The sequence below is a fragment of the Prinia subflava genome, chromosome 15 (genome assembly GCF_021018805.1).
Source record: "Prinia subflava isolate CZ2003 ecotype Zambia chromosome 15, Cam_Psub_1.2, whole genome shotgun sequence".
Classification (NCBI taxonomy): Eukaryota; Metazoa; Chordata; class Aves; order Passeriformes; family Cisticolidae; genus Prinia; species Prinia subflava.
This window is the reverse complement of record NC_086261.1, coordinates 14,939,555-14,954,275: the sequence shown is the minus strand read 5'-3', so window position 1 is coordinate 14,954,275 and position 14,721 is coordinate 14,939,555. Positions and strand designations below refer to the sequence as shown.

Sequence of the window (14,721 nt, the reverse complement as noted above, 5' to 3'; positions counted from 1 at the left end):
TGACTGGAAGTACAGTTAGTATTAGCAGTAAAAATAGCTTTAGTGTGGGCATGCTAAAAAGCAGGATTAGTCCCTCATGGAAAAAAACCCTAAATGCCACAGGTCAAGGAAAACCTGGTTGTACCCTGAAAGGTCACACTTCAGTTTTGAATGAATTATAAAAGTTTTTAATGCTCTCAACTCATCTTCTAAAGTACAGTCTAGCATAGAAATGTGAATAATTAAAATCTTGATTTTGAGAAAATAATGTTTGAATATTCATTACTTTATGACCTGTTTCTTATATGTGTAGCACCTCTAGTAACACTTATTAGTTCATATTAGTAAAGGAACACCTTCCTTTTTACGAGTCTTCATGCTTTGGAGTGTATCACTTGTGGTCCTGTCATAGTATTCAATTTCATTATGATTGAAAATTACTGATCATTTGTGTTTCAGGCTGTCAGTGTTTAAAATTGAAGTGTGCTTTTGATATAATTCATAGTCTACTTCAGCATCTGTTTTCCATATTAAATATTGTCCTAGGTTATGAGGAAAAAATAAAATAGTGAGGAGTTCTGTTGAAACATGTAGTAAAATCAGGAACAAATATTCCTGTGGTAATGTGACTTAGAATTTAACCTTAAAAAAACCTTTAAAATTTGGCAAATATATCCTTTAAGTGATTATATATATAAGTAAGAAACCATTATTCCCAACTTTGGTAATAAATAGCAAAAACTTTTTTTTAATGTATTTTCTGCAGTTACAGGATATTGTTTATTTTGAAACAGGTTGAGATGTAAATCCAAAAGATATATGTAGGCTTCAGAATAATTACGTATTGATTTCCTAGAATATATTCCTTATGTAGCTTACCTTTATGGAAAATACTCAATTTGATATATATTTTTTTAATATTAAAATGCTAAATGAACGACAGCTATTATTATGTGATATAAGCTACAAGTATTTCTTTATAGTTTTTCTTGCGTTTATATTTTAATGCTGATGTGAGAGGACAAGTAACAACAAGTGTTTGGAAGTTCTGAAGACCCAATTTAGATAAATAGCTGGAGACAGCTGTTTTTCAAGTTGCCTTGGTCTGCAGAATTGGGTTAGAACACTTATGAGAATACCTTTTCTTTCAGAACTAGGGGATTCAAGGTTGGAAAGAATACAAAAATAACATAATAACCAGCCGTACAGTATTCTGGCATTTCTTCTTCACTTCTGGCCAGAACCCAGAAATACAAAAAGGAATGAAAATGAAAAAATAACAGAGGGAGAAAACCCTATAAACTCTTGAGATTCAGCAAGGTCATTTTGGCGTAGATTTTTTGGGTGCAAGTCCAACGGGCAGGAAGGTTTTTCCCATCTGTGACTGGATGAGTTTACAGATGGTGGAGCACAGGTGAGGAGCCCTGGCTCACACCCTGTGGCCGTGGCCTCGCCCTGCTCCGTGCTGGACACAGGGTCCCCTGCAGGGCTGCCTCCCTGACATGGGGCAGGAGCTCCCTGATACTCTGGGTGCTGCTCCTGCCTCCTCCTGTCTCTCCAGGGATTCCAGAGCCCCCTGCCTGTGGCAGAGGGATCACTGTGCTTAGGGGATAATACAGAGGAGCTGCAGCTGTGGCTGCCCTGCACCACCACAGCCTCTCCCTCCCTTCTTGGCTTTGCTGCAGTATTGTCCTGCCTATGCAGGCATGCCCCAGGCAAAATGCATAAAAAGGCAACACTTACTTAAAGAGAAAGGAACTGCAAATAAGTATTTGTTCTATGGTTACTTCTAATTTTAGAAGGAAGGAATTTCGTTAGGAAGAATTCTGTTTGGCACACTTACAATTTAATGAAGTTTCTATTAATATTTTCTGAGTAGTGGAATGAATAGTAGCTTATATGTAATACAGAAAGCCAGAAGTGTCATAGTCAAGAAGATGGGGTAGGAACATAATTTTACAGTTGTGTTTTGGTTTGATAAATGCATATCCAAGGTTTCATCTGCCAAGGACAGATCCATGGATGCTCTTGCTGTAATTAGGACACTGAATGAGGAGAGCTGCTGAGGAGTATTGGTCTTGTGAATGGCTATTGTATGAAGAGGATGTCAACTGGGAAATTTTTTATCCAGCTGTTGTATTTTACACAGATTACTGAGGTTCAGAGTCTGGTTGAAGGTATGGTTTTCCTCATCCAAGCAGAAGTGGACCCTGCTCAGCTCTATAGCATTTCAGCATTTTGTAGCATTTGCTGCACTGTCCATGGAAAACTTTGCAATTATGTTTGTTTTGGAGTCTGAAAAAAATTACTTTTATTTCAGGGGATATTGATTATAATGCCCTTGCAGTGTAAACATCCTTGCAGTGTAAACATGTCATATAAGAAATAGAGAAAACGTTGGTTATAACAAGTGCCCAGTCAACTAAAATTATCAACTTCAAGATATGAGATTAACAGGGTAGATTTTCTGGTTCAGGCAGTTGAAGGGGACTGCACAGTAACCAGCAAGAATGTGACTTCAGGGATGACCTTAGCTTTAGCTTTAATGGTTTTGGGCAACTGGATTTCTCCTGTAGTTGTAGCAGAGGCCCATCTGTTGCATTTGGAAAGTTTCAGGACTTTCAATGACTTGACTAGAAGTCAGAACAGTTGAGAATAGAGGGAGAAGGAAGGAATAACAAAGACATTTTTTGTAAATAATCTAATTTATATCTGCTTTGTGATGACTGCATTTTACATGCCATTTAGTATTAGTCTTTATCACCTTGTTTGTAAACAAAGTATTGAAACTTTTACAGAAATTTGTCAGTTGTTCTAAAAATTACTTCAGTGTCCTATAAAAATTTAGAGGTTCTATGGAGTTGTCCAATAACGTGTCTGTACAAAATGCCATTAAATATCACATGGTGGATGGTTACTACCTTACTTTTACATCATGGCTGTTTCAGCTGGAGACTGAAGGTCTCCCCCTGAGACAGATACAGGATACCTGGGGATTTGTAACAGTAGTCCTTGGCTTTGGAGAATGCATGGAAATAACCCTGGAGAGAAAGAGCAGGAGTACTTCTGATCTAACAGATCACTAAGCCGTGCTCACTGAGCACAGAGGAACATACACAGGTGATCATGAGGAAATCCCTGTCAGCGTTCAGTTCTTGTTTCTTTGTTTTGCAGTTGTGCATCCCAGCACGGAGCCGTGCCTGCTCTCTGTGGCCCAGAGCCGTGCCTGCTCTCTGTGGCACGGAGCAGTGTCAGTGCCTGCTCTCTGTGGCACGGAGCAGTGTCAGTGCCTGCTCTCTGTGGCACGGAGCAGTCAGTGCCTGCTCTCTGTGGCACGGAGCAGTCAGTGCCTGCTCTCTGTGGCACGGAGCAGTGTCAGTGCCTGCTCTCTGTGGCACGGAGCAGTGTCAGTGCCTGCTCTCTGTGGCACGGAGCAGTCAGTGCCTGCTCTCTGTGGCACGGAGCCGTGTCTGCTCTCTTGTGGCACGGAGCAGTCAGTGCCTGCTCTCTGTGGCACGGAGCCGGGGCTGCTCTCTTGTGGCACGGAGCAGTGCCAGTGCCTGCTCTCTGTGGCACGGAGCCGTGCCTGCTCTCTGTGGCCCAGAGCCATGCCTGCTCTCTGTGGCACGGAGCAGTGTCAGTGCCTGCTCTCTGTGGCCCAGAGCCGTGCCTGCTCTCTGTGGCCCAGAGCCGTGCCTGCTCTCTGTGGCACGGAGCAGTGTCAGTGCCTGCTCTCTGTGGCACGGAGCAGGATCTGCTCTCTGTGGCACAGAGCCCTGCCTGCTCTCTGTGGCACAGAGCCCTGCCTGCTCTCTGTGGCACGGAGCAGGGGCTGCTCTCTGTGGCACGGAGCAGGGGCTGCTCTCTGTGGCACAGAGCCCTGCCTGCTCTCTGTGGCACACAGCAGTCAGTGCCTGCTCTCTGTGGCACACAGCAGTCAGTGCCTGCTCTCTGTGGCACGGAGCGGTGCCTGCTCTCTGTGGCACGGAGCGGTGCCTGCTCTCTGTGGCACGGAGCGGTGCCTGCTCTCTGTGGCACGGAGCGGTGCCTGCTCTCTGTGGCACGGAGCAGTGCCTGCTCTCTGTGGCACGGAGCGGTGCCTGCTCTCTGTGGCACGGAGCGGTGCCTGCTCTCTGTGGCACGGAGCGGTGCCTGCTCTCTGTGGCACGGAGCGGTGCCTGCTCTCTGTGGCACGGAGCAGTGCCTGCTCTCTGTGGCACGGAGCGGTGCCTGCTCTCTGTGGCACGGAGCGGTACCTGCTCTCTGTGGCACACATTCTGCCACCTTCACAAAAGCTGAGACTTTGTGACATTCCTGATCTCACCTGTGCCGCTCAGAGGTTGAGTGTCATGTACAAAAAATGATGGCAAAAATCTGATACAGAATGCCCATCCTAGATGGCTCTGGTTTAATCCTGAGTTAAAAGGTGTCAAATAGGACTGAACCAGCAAAATTAGTATATTGTACATAAATCTTTAAAACAGAGCTTCAGAGAAATCTCACAGCTAAAATTGGTACGGCTGAAACTGAAACTGCACTGAACTTTTTTGATAGGGCTGAATATAGATCTTTATGACAGAGGCTTCCATTTAAAAAGATCCTCTATTTAATAATGCTTTGCATTTATAATGGGCTAAATTCTCCAAAGATCTGCTGGTTTACCAGTATCTGGGAATTTGGGGCCAGAATGTGCTCAGCATAGCACAGGACCAGACCAGTAGTGACCCTTCACATTACTGTAAGAAGAAACCCAGAATGCTTTTAGGAAGAGGATAAATTAATTTAGTCTCAGAAATTCTGACCACATTTAGCAGTTACTTATATAAAAATAATAATTAAAAAAAAAAAGTGAAAGACTTTCAGGAAGAAGTGTCCAGATTACCCAGTTATGCTGCATTACATTTATTAGAAATACACCCACCCCAAACTGATGAGTTTCATTCTTACTTAAAGGATGACAAAAGTTTGCTTTAAAATACTGTACTGGCCTCACTCCCTTTTATGCTCTGTTGGTTATTTTTGTTGTGTGTTCACCTGCCCAACTATGGCTGTGCAGGTAAAATTACTCATGAGTTTAATTATTTAAAGGATTGGACTTCCTGTACTTCAGTGTGACTCAGTGGATTCTAAAACTTTAATCTTTTCAGGTAACTGGTGGGAGCTTAATAAAACACGGGGATAAATATTTTCCCCCTGCTCTGGAGGGTGATGGAGCAGCAGCTCTCCTCAGGTGCCAGCTGTCACCCAATACCAAGCTATTTGTTATTCTTGTTTCACACCTGAATGGTGTTGATCTGCCCACGGTGATAATCCCATGCTTTGATCTGTGCCTTCAGAAAGTGATTGTCTTTGTGACACAAGGTATTGTTACTCTGGTCTGACTTTAGTGAGCTGTATGAAGTCTGATATTAATCCACACTGCCCGTGTGAAAGCTGAGAACGCTGAGAACCGTCGTGCACAGAGGTGCTCGAGTTCCTGTGAACAAATGTGTGCAACCATCATGGGTGCTCTCCTGGCCCCACGGCCTGGGGCATGAATGTGCTTGTTGAACCCTACAGTTCTCTTCAAGTCAGCACCTAATCACAGATAAGATGATGAAAAAAGAGATGAGTGTCTGTGCAGGGGGTGCAGAGCTTTGTCTCCTTGCTTTGAGCCCAGCACAAGTGTGACCCCACGGTCACAGCTGCCCTGCTGTGGCTGCACAGCAGCCTGGCTGCCCCTGCTGTGGCTGCACAGCAGCCTGGCTGCCCCTGCTGTGGCTGCACAGCAGCCTGGCTGCCCCTGCTGTGGCTGCACAGCAGCCTGGCTGCCCCTGCTGTGGCTGCACAGCAGCCTGGCTGCCCCTGCTGTGGCTGCACAGCAGCCTGGCTGCCCCTGCTGTGGCTGCACAGCAGCCTGGCTGCCCCTGCTGTGGCTGCACAGCAGCCTGGCTGCCCCTGCTGTAGCGTGGTGGCCACCCCAGAGTGCAGTGGGAACCATTTCCAGTCTGCTGTCACTTTGGAGCAATAACAGTGTGAAAATGTGGTGGACCAGAAACCCAGTGGCACTGTTGAACCAAGATGCAGAAGTACAGTAACAGCCCTGGTTAGTTCTGTGTGTTACCATCTCACTGGAGAGAGCTGAGCTGGGCTCCTGCCCTGCAGGTGCTGGGCTGTACCTTGTGGATGTTCATGCAGGGGTGTTCATACCAGCTCCCATGGAAGTCATCCATAAAGACCTTTCTCAGTAGATGTCACAGATCAGTACCCTGAAGTGCTTGGTAGCAAAGCAGCAGTGCCATGGTCTGTTCTGAGGAAGTCCTTTCTTTCCTTAATATTGTTAAACTCCAACCTACCTGTTTCCTGTGGAGTTTGAACCTAAGGATTTCTGTGTTTAAAAAGAAAATCAGTGGTAAAAGTATTTTTAAGTGGGTGTTGAGGGATACATCTCTCTGAGGAGACGAAATTGAGCTGGAGGTTCATAACCAGGATGGAGATGATTTATTCTGCACGGCAGCAGCTTGGTGGAGGATTAACTCATTGCAATGCACTCATGCTCCAAGGGCACAGCCTCTGGAGGTACCTGAGAAGGTTTTCTTTTAAACACTTCTTGCCAAAACGGAACAGAGAATATTAAGGGCAGGGGAAATGCCTACAAACGCTGTTAAAATTACTGTACAGGAGACCCTGGCAATCTGCAGCAATGTGTATGGTCTGAACAGCTTGGACAGTTCATTGAGGAAAATTGTTCAGGTGTGTGGGACTTACCCAAGGTAGGCAGAGGAGCAGAGGGAAAGTCAACATTACCTTTAGAGCTTGCTTGGAGGATAACATTGGATTTCTTATGTCCAGTATTTGTTCAGCAGAATTAGACATACTAATTCAGTATTCATTTTGCATTCCTATGATTTAAAATAGATATTTCATTTACTGTTTCCACCAGATATATATTCCTAGGTTATACCATGCAGCACTGCTTTCCAAAAACTAAATGGTCTTTTTCCAGGAAATTTCACAGAGATTTATTTTGTTTTCAACAAGCACAGCATTTTCCTGAATCAATGGAAGAAAATATAGGTTGTTTTCTGGAAAATACTGTCTGTAAATTTTTTTAGCACTTCACCTTTTACTTTGAATTTTAAGGGTACTTACCAAAAGGGGAGGAATAACCACATCTGATTGTGGCCAGAGTAATAATATTCAAGGATAAATTATCATAATAAGCTGTGGTGGTGACCTGTACTTCACAATAAGTTTGGTATTTTATAAGAAAACAGATACAAGCCTCAGTATATTAAAAAATGTGTAAATATATTCTAATAACTGGCATTGAACTGATTGTTTAGCATTTCTTCTGTGAGGAACTGAAATTTTACCAATATTTTGCCTAAATTCAATTTTTTTAATGTGAGAGGAAAAGTAATAGCCCTATTCATAAACAGTAATGTTGTAAGTAATGAATAGTAAAATAATAAAACACACTTCCATATATTTTAATGAAGTTTAAGACACATTTAGATTCTGATGAAGAATTAACATAAAACCAAAATTAGCTTATTTAATGTAATGAGTTATGTTGGTAGGGCAAGTTTTGTGTAGCTGTCAAAGGCAGCTTGGAGGAGAGAGAGGATGTCAGCCTGGAGTCCGTACTTGTTAGATAACAAGTTCATGAAAAGAAAGTATTGTATTTATTGTTCTGCTGTTAATAATTTTTCTCCCTTTTTAGAAAATGCACAGCTTGTTCTCTCCAGTGTGAAATAATCTCTTTCCCAAGATTTATTTTCAAATTTGGCTTAATTTTCATTACCTTCAGTTAAATATTTATCACTGTTTTTCTCCTGGGAAGATAATCTATGATCTCCATCACATACTATAGCATTAAATATTATTTCAATATTTTCTGCAGGAGCACCTGTCATTAAAAAAGTACATTGTGGACATTGTGATTGAGAGTTCCGTTCCTGTGGAACCGTTAAAAGATGGAGAGGAGAAACAGAAAATTAAAAAGAAAGCCAAAAAGCTAAAGGCACGGATGAACTCCAGGTAGTACAAATTTATTTTTATTTTTTTTCTCTAAGTTTTGTTCTTAACTTTACCTTCTGTCCTCTAGTATGAGTGCAGTGGAAGGCTGAAAAAAAAGTAAAATTATTTGCTTTGGGAATGTCTTGAAAATAACACTGATGAGCCTAATTTATGGCCACTTTCTCTGATTGAGAAAGAAAACTGAATATCGATCTGGAGCCCTTGGTTTCACCTGTTAAGAGCTTTTCTCATAATTGGATGCCAGTGCCCTGCCAAAACTGTAGCCTCTTCTAGCATACAATAGCATGTTTAAATTTGTGTAAACCATGCCTATTTTTCTTTCTAGCTATTGATTTTTAAATGAAGTATCAAAGAAAATCAATAGTAATCAACAAATAGAAGTCAGCCTGCTGTAGTGTCAAATCCCATGGCTAAATTTAATCATTTTTTGTTGCCTGTCACAACAAGAATAAAGTTAAAAATATCTTAAAGTGGAAAGTGAGTTGTCAGATGTGCAATTTGTTCTTAGTGTAAAAAGTGACATCTGCAGATCAGTGTGATGTGCAGGACGTCATTAGATCATGAGCTGGCAGTGCCCCTCGTTATGGCTGAGTGGTCCCAGCTCAGGTTAATTCTGAGCTGAATGTTGTATATTTTTACATTTCTCTCTAAAAATGCTTCTCCGCTAGGTAAGAGTCAGTGTTACACATTTTCTCTGCCTTTTTAAGCAAGAAGGGTTTCAAATAAGAGAAAAATCCTGCACAGATTTTTAGAGCTGCATTAGAAGTGAGATGTTTCATTAGCTCCTGGCAGGCACATCAGCCTTCAAAACCACAGCACTCTTACAGAGTATTGTTGTCTCTGACTGCCCTCTCCCTTGGATGAGCAGGTCCACTAGCTGGATATCACGTTGGAACTGGATAATGTTCTTCACATTTCTGTTGCTCAGGATGCAGGGTTATTCATTTGACCTGTTGATTCAATGCAGTTACTGGGTCCAGTTTTAATTATTTCTCCAGGGCTGCTTCTGTTGAATTCAGTCAAAGATTTGTCAGACCTTGGAATGCAAGTTGAAATAATAATTTATTGCTGGCACAGATAGGAGAGAAACTTTTTCAGAACATTTGGAGTTTGTGTGTGTCAGACTGCTGTGTGAGTCAGCATATTGGTCATCAAAAATTGTGATTAAAACATTAATAAAGAGCCATCATTTTACAGTGGTGATGTACGATTGCAAAATACAGTGAAAGTTTCAAAATGTAAGTTATATTGAGAAGACATGAAGCTCATGCTCATTGAGTTTGGTTTTATTTTTAAAAGGTGGCTAGAGTTTTCAATGGCTTTGCTGTCCTTGAAAATAACTCACAGTTAAATAGAAGTTAAATAGAAGATTTTTCCGGTGTTAACACAAAAGACTTACTAATAAAAGTGGCCAGTAGCAACATAAAGCAGAAGTATTTTGATGTTGCTAATTCAGAGTTTCATAGATGTTAGCAGATTATCTACATGCCATGTTTTAGGACATATTTGCAGCTCTTCTCTAGGAAAATGAATAGTTACAACGAATGCCCTTATACTTCATCACTTGAAATGTCACAACCATTTCAGTTTCGAGGAAGCTGTGATATTTTAAACTGGAAAAAAATAAGAACTGCAACCAAATAGGTTCCTGTTACACCCCTGAGTTTCCAGATCTTAAATCACTCTTGCAGTATCAAAGCGATGAAGGGCAGAGGTGAATGAGGGGACAAATGGTGATCAATGGGATATTAGATGTGTTGAGCAGTTTTGTTAGTCTTATTAGTTATATTTATAACCCTAAGCCATTTAACTGGTGCAATCAGTAACAACTGGTACATGGGTAAGTGAATTATCTCAGGTTATCATGTATGTGCTGCTGGCAGGAGGGTGTTTGGAGGCTCACTCAGGAAAAGCAGTGGAGGGTTAGGGTGTGCTTAGCAGATACTTGGTACAGGCTTTGCAGGGCTTTAAAGCCGTGTGCATTTAGTAACAGGGGTTTGGGGTGATAATTCAGGTTTGACTGACTTGTCTGTACAGAAGCTGAAATGTGTTGTTTCTGGCTAAGAAGGCAAAAGGTTAATAAAGGAATCTCACCTTCATGTTTAATACTAAATTCAGCTGTGATTAATGGCTTTATTAATGACCCATAAATCAGAGCTGGTGGTGATGTAACAATATTTGCATGGGGCATAAGTTGGCATGGTGAAGCAGACGAAAGGAAAATCTGAGTAGCTTTGGATGAATGGAAAATATAAAGAAAGGCTTAATATATGTATGTGAGAGAAAAGTCCCTGCATCACTGCAGTGCCTGGGTTAGTTTTGCTTTATGTGTGTGTTGTTGTACAGGATGGTCACTGGGTCCTGCCTTCCTCCAGGACCGCTCATGGCTTTCACCTGTTGGCACAGGCTGGCTGGAGGGAAAACAAGCAGTGGAAAAAAGTCTTGTCTCCCTCCTCCTGCTTTTTGGCGTATGGCCAATGTAAACAATACTTTTAAGGGACTGAAGAGGTCATGTTTCTGTTTCCAGCAGTAAAGGACTCCTTGGTGGAGGTGTTTCAGTGCTCTTTGCCTAACATTCATTATGTTACACTGCAGTCAGTATTACATAAAAATGCTTCTGTGCCTGCAAATACAGCCAATTATTTGTATGTTAATTGTAATCTCTCTGATGTACTAATCTGGTCTGCACTACATGTCTAAGTCATTAGTATTTTGTATAATAATATTACTTATGTATTTTTATTATACTATTATATAGCATTATATCAATAATTTTTTTATAATAGGCAGTAGATTGCTATAGTTTATATATCACTTGTGAAATTGTCTACCATTTGAAAAGTCAACTTCAATACACCTTTTGTGTACTGATGTTACTCTAAAGTAGTAATGTTAATCATAACTTGTTAATGGCCAATGGCCAGTAGTTAAGCACCAGTGGATTATGGATTATGACAGGGCAGCATTGACAGAAATGCTGTGCTTTACTAAAAAGCAGAATAACCCAAAGGTTTGAACTCCCTTGCTGATCTTACATCCTGTACACTTTAGACAATAGTCAATAATAATGAATATTTTCTCCTCCAGGGCAAAGGAATATGAGAGCTTGATGGAAGCGAAAAATGCTGTGTCTGATTCCCCATTTAAAGCCAAGTAAGCATTTATCTCTATATATTTTAGACATATGCTTTTTTCCCCATCTGTCACAGAAGTGCCCCTGAAATTTCTGGTGGGGCAGGTGTGGAAGGTTCCCCCTCAATATGGGGAATGTTGCCATCCTGGGTTACAGATCAGTCTCTAATGCAAAAGGTCAGACTTCAATAAATGCAGGTTTTTTTCTGAAGACCTAACCTGTGTAAGTTGCAATAGCAAAGAGAACATTTACTTACCTTTTTCTTACCTGGAAACAAGAAGGTTTCAGTCTCGTACCTTAAGATTGATAGGTGAAAATTCAGCACTGGAGATCTGAGATTGGAAGTCTTACGTTTGACCTCCATTTGGTCAGAAACAAAGGTTCTTGTGGTGGAAACACAAATGTCTTAGTGCACAGATGTCTAGGCTGACACTCAGCTTTTTAAAGAGTAGACCTTTTTATTGCCAAGGATAAGGCACAGATGAAAACTGCTGGATGGAAAGATTAAAAGAAGATCTGTGATCACTGACAAATTCCTTCTGCTTAGTTTGAAAGTGAAAATTGTTCAGCTTTCCTTTTCTGATTCCATTGAAACCAGTTGGGAAAAATGCAAAATATTTGGATTTCCAAAATTATTTTGATAAGGTCTATTACTTAAGATTTTTAAAGAAACTTATGCAGCTGTAGTTTAAGTGGAAAACAGTTAAGAAATTGAAATGAAGTGGGAGTTTCATCAATCCTTGGCAGAACAGGGAGGTTACCAAGAGTTCTGCAGTTCTGTGATGGTCAACATGTTCTCAAATGACTTGGAAAAAGAGGGCCAGCAGTGAGGGGACAGTGTGGTGATCATACAGAGATTCAGGACAGAGGGACAAGAACTGGTGCTGAATGATAACTCTGAGGAGAGTGAGTGAGCAGGCAGTAAAATGGCAGGTGAAATCCAGTGTATACTGAGTACTACCCAAGGGAGGAAGAAGACAGAACTCAGTTATATCTTCACATAAAAAGTGTGGGTCTTGAATTTGCAGATGGGATAGGTAGTTCCTGGAAAATATCAGCTCAGTACTGAGCAGCTCATAAAAATCCTTTGTTAAAATTACTTAGAAACAAGTGAAAACAGAACAAAGGATGTCATCAGGTATAAACACCTGGGTCATTTACATCTTTTAAATGGGATGTGAAGTGCTACTGCTTTGTCTCTGAACAGACAAGCTACAATTGCTAAAGAGATAGCAGAAAGAGAAATATGATTTTAGGTATATCTTACCTATTAGGAAATAAGTAAACCAGTACTACTCCTGGGGGAAAATGTGATAATGGGAAGAAGTTCTTATTTGGGTTATGTTATGGAGATCTACCATGTCCCAAATGGCATGGAAAAGATGGCTGGTGATTTCTTGCTGTCCTTGGTACCAGGACGAGGGACACAGGGAGAGCTGGGGCCAGGCTCCAGAGAAAGCAGCCCAGGGTTCTTAGGGCAGTGTGCAGGGAGGTGTGGGGAGCTCCTGACAGCAGTCCCACAGTGCTCACAGACAGGTTACCTGCAGCTCCACAAAGGCACAGCCAGCCCAAGGGACTCCAAAGCCAAAAAGGGGGAAACAAATGGATTGGCCAAGAGGATTCTGGAGCCTGCCCTGTTCTCAGTGTTCCTGGGTCCATTCCCAGTGGGCAGACGGGGTGTGTGCCTTACTGAGAGCTGGCCCTAGTGAGTCTGTAGCATCAGTCAAGGGGCTGTGGGGTCTCAAGAGCTGGAGTCAAAAATCCTCATCCTAAAACTGCAACAGCTTTCCAGATTGGGGATATTTGTCTTCAGACTGAGGTAATAACCTGTACCAGATCCTGTGTATTTTGTGGTTGTTTCCATCACTCATAAACTCCTGAGGAAGGTGGCATCTTGTACAAGTTGCTGGTTGTTAAACAGTTCAGATCCTCACACGTAGACCTCCCTGATGTACATACAGTTAGCCTGTATGCAAGTATCTTTTACACAGGCTTTTCAAATGCTTGAAAACTGCTGCTGAATGTTAGATGTATTTTAAAATAATAAAAATCCATCACTGAGGTTTGACACAAGAACATACCCATCTCCAGCAGATGGCACACCTGCATAAACACATGGGAAGGAGTTGGCTTCGTTTCTTGTTCATCAGCACTTCCATTTGCGAGATTAATTTCATGGTATATTGAGACTTCTAGGTTTGTAGCTTGGGTGATTTGCTTTTCTTTGCCCCTCAAAAATAAAAAATTAGGTTCTAGTCATCAGAAAGCAGAAATGTGTGCATTTGACTCTGAAGAGATTAATAAACTCTAATGTCTCAGTGTTAAATTCTGAGATTATCACTGATGTAACTTGGCCAGTTCTGTCTCAGTTGTAGTGAGAGAGAAACACAGATTTTAAATTTGTTTAAATGTTTTCAAATCTTTTGACTGATCCTGAATTTACAGTTTTCATTTCTCTTTATGTAATTAATTGCTCATTTGATTTCAGGCAGAATTTTCTGCTCCACCTGCTGTTTTAGTTTCTTCTTTTATTGCCTCTGTTAGGGCCGCACCCTTTTAGTTGTGAACTAGTGCTGGTCACTGTGCAGCTCACTTCCATCACAGATCTGGGAGGTCTCTTTGTAGTCTTCATGTAGAAACCTAGAGATCTATCAGCTGCTTACATCTAAACTTTTAAAATATAGTTTCAGGTACCATGGTTATTGTTATTTCCAAAATGACACAACTTTTTACCTGCTATGAGGACTTAAATGTTTGTGAGCTTCTTTGAAATCGAGGGGGTAAAAATGGGAGCTCAAGTCTGAACTGGCTTTTTAAGTAGAGGAGTGTCTGTGAGTCAATCAGAAGCCCATTTATTTCTATTAAAATGTGTTTACTTTGCACAACACATGTTATAAAATGGAAGAAGAATAGGGAAATATTATCTCTTTCTGTAAGTGAAAGGATGAGAGGGCAAGAAATTTTATGAGGCAAGAGTTTTAGCCCAGACTGTATCTGCTTACGTGGCACAACCTAGTCTTAATATAGAGAAAAATAATAGGAAAATACAGAACTAAGTACAGGATCCTACTTAACCAAGGCCAGCAGGAAGAGGAGTCAGCACAAAGAAACAAACAGGAGTAGGTCTGAAGCATTATTACCTTGAGAAGCTGTGCAGGCAGTCAGAGGATTGGCTCTTCAGCCAGAACATCGAGCACTGCACAGAGGTTCTGTGATGAACTGTACAGGCTGGGAGAGCAAACTGCTGCCAGCTGGGAGATGTGCCCAGCCCTGGGGAGATGAGCCCGGCGCTGGGGAGATGAGCCCGGCGCTGGGGAGATGAGCCCGGCGCTGGGGAGATGTGCCCGGCCCTGGGGAGATGTGCCCAGCCCCCGGGAGATGTGCCCAGCCCTTGGGAGATGTGCCCAGCCCTTGGGAGATGTGCCCGGCCCTGGGGAGATGTGCCCAGCCCCCGGGAGATGTGCCCAGCCCCCGGGAGATGTGCCCAGCCCTGGGGAGATGTGCCCAGCCCCCGGGAGATGTGCCCAGCTCTGGGGAGGTGTGCCCGGCCCTGGGGAGGTGTGCCCGGCCCTGGGGAGGTGTGCCCG

At 42.2% G+C, this 14,721-nt stretch overlaps 1 protein-coding gene across 3 annotated transcripts in view; it reads left to right on the top strand.

Moving 5' to 3' along the window:
• Positions 1-14,721, top strand: part of SCAPER (S-phase cyclin A associated protein in the ER) — a 137,659-nt gene that overhangs the window by 48,983 nt on the left and 73,955 nt on the right. For all 3 annotated transcript variants that reach the window (XM_063412436.1, XM_063412435.1, XM_063412434.1), the window contains exons 21-22: positions 7,865-8,001; positions 11,089-11,154. In XM_063412436.1, the coding sequence (XP_063268506.1) occupies positions 7,865-8,001; positions 11,089-11,154 (203 nt within the window). The remainder of the gene's footprint in view (positions 1-7,864; positions 8,002-11,088; positions 11,155-14,721) is intronic.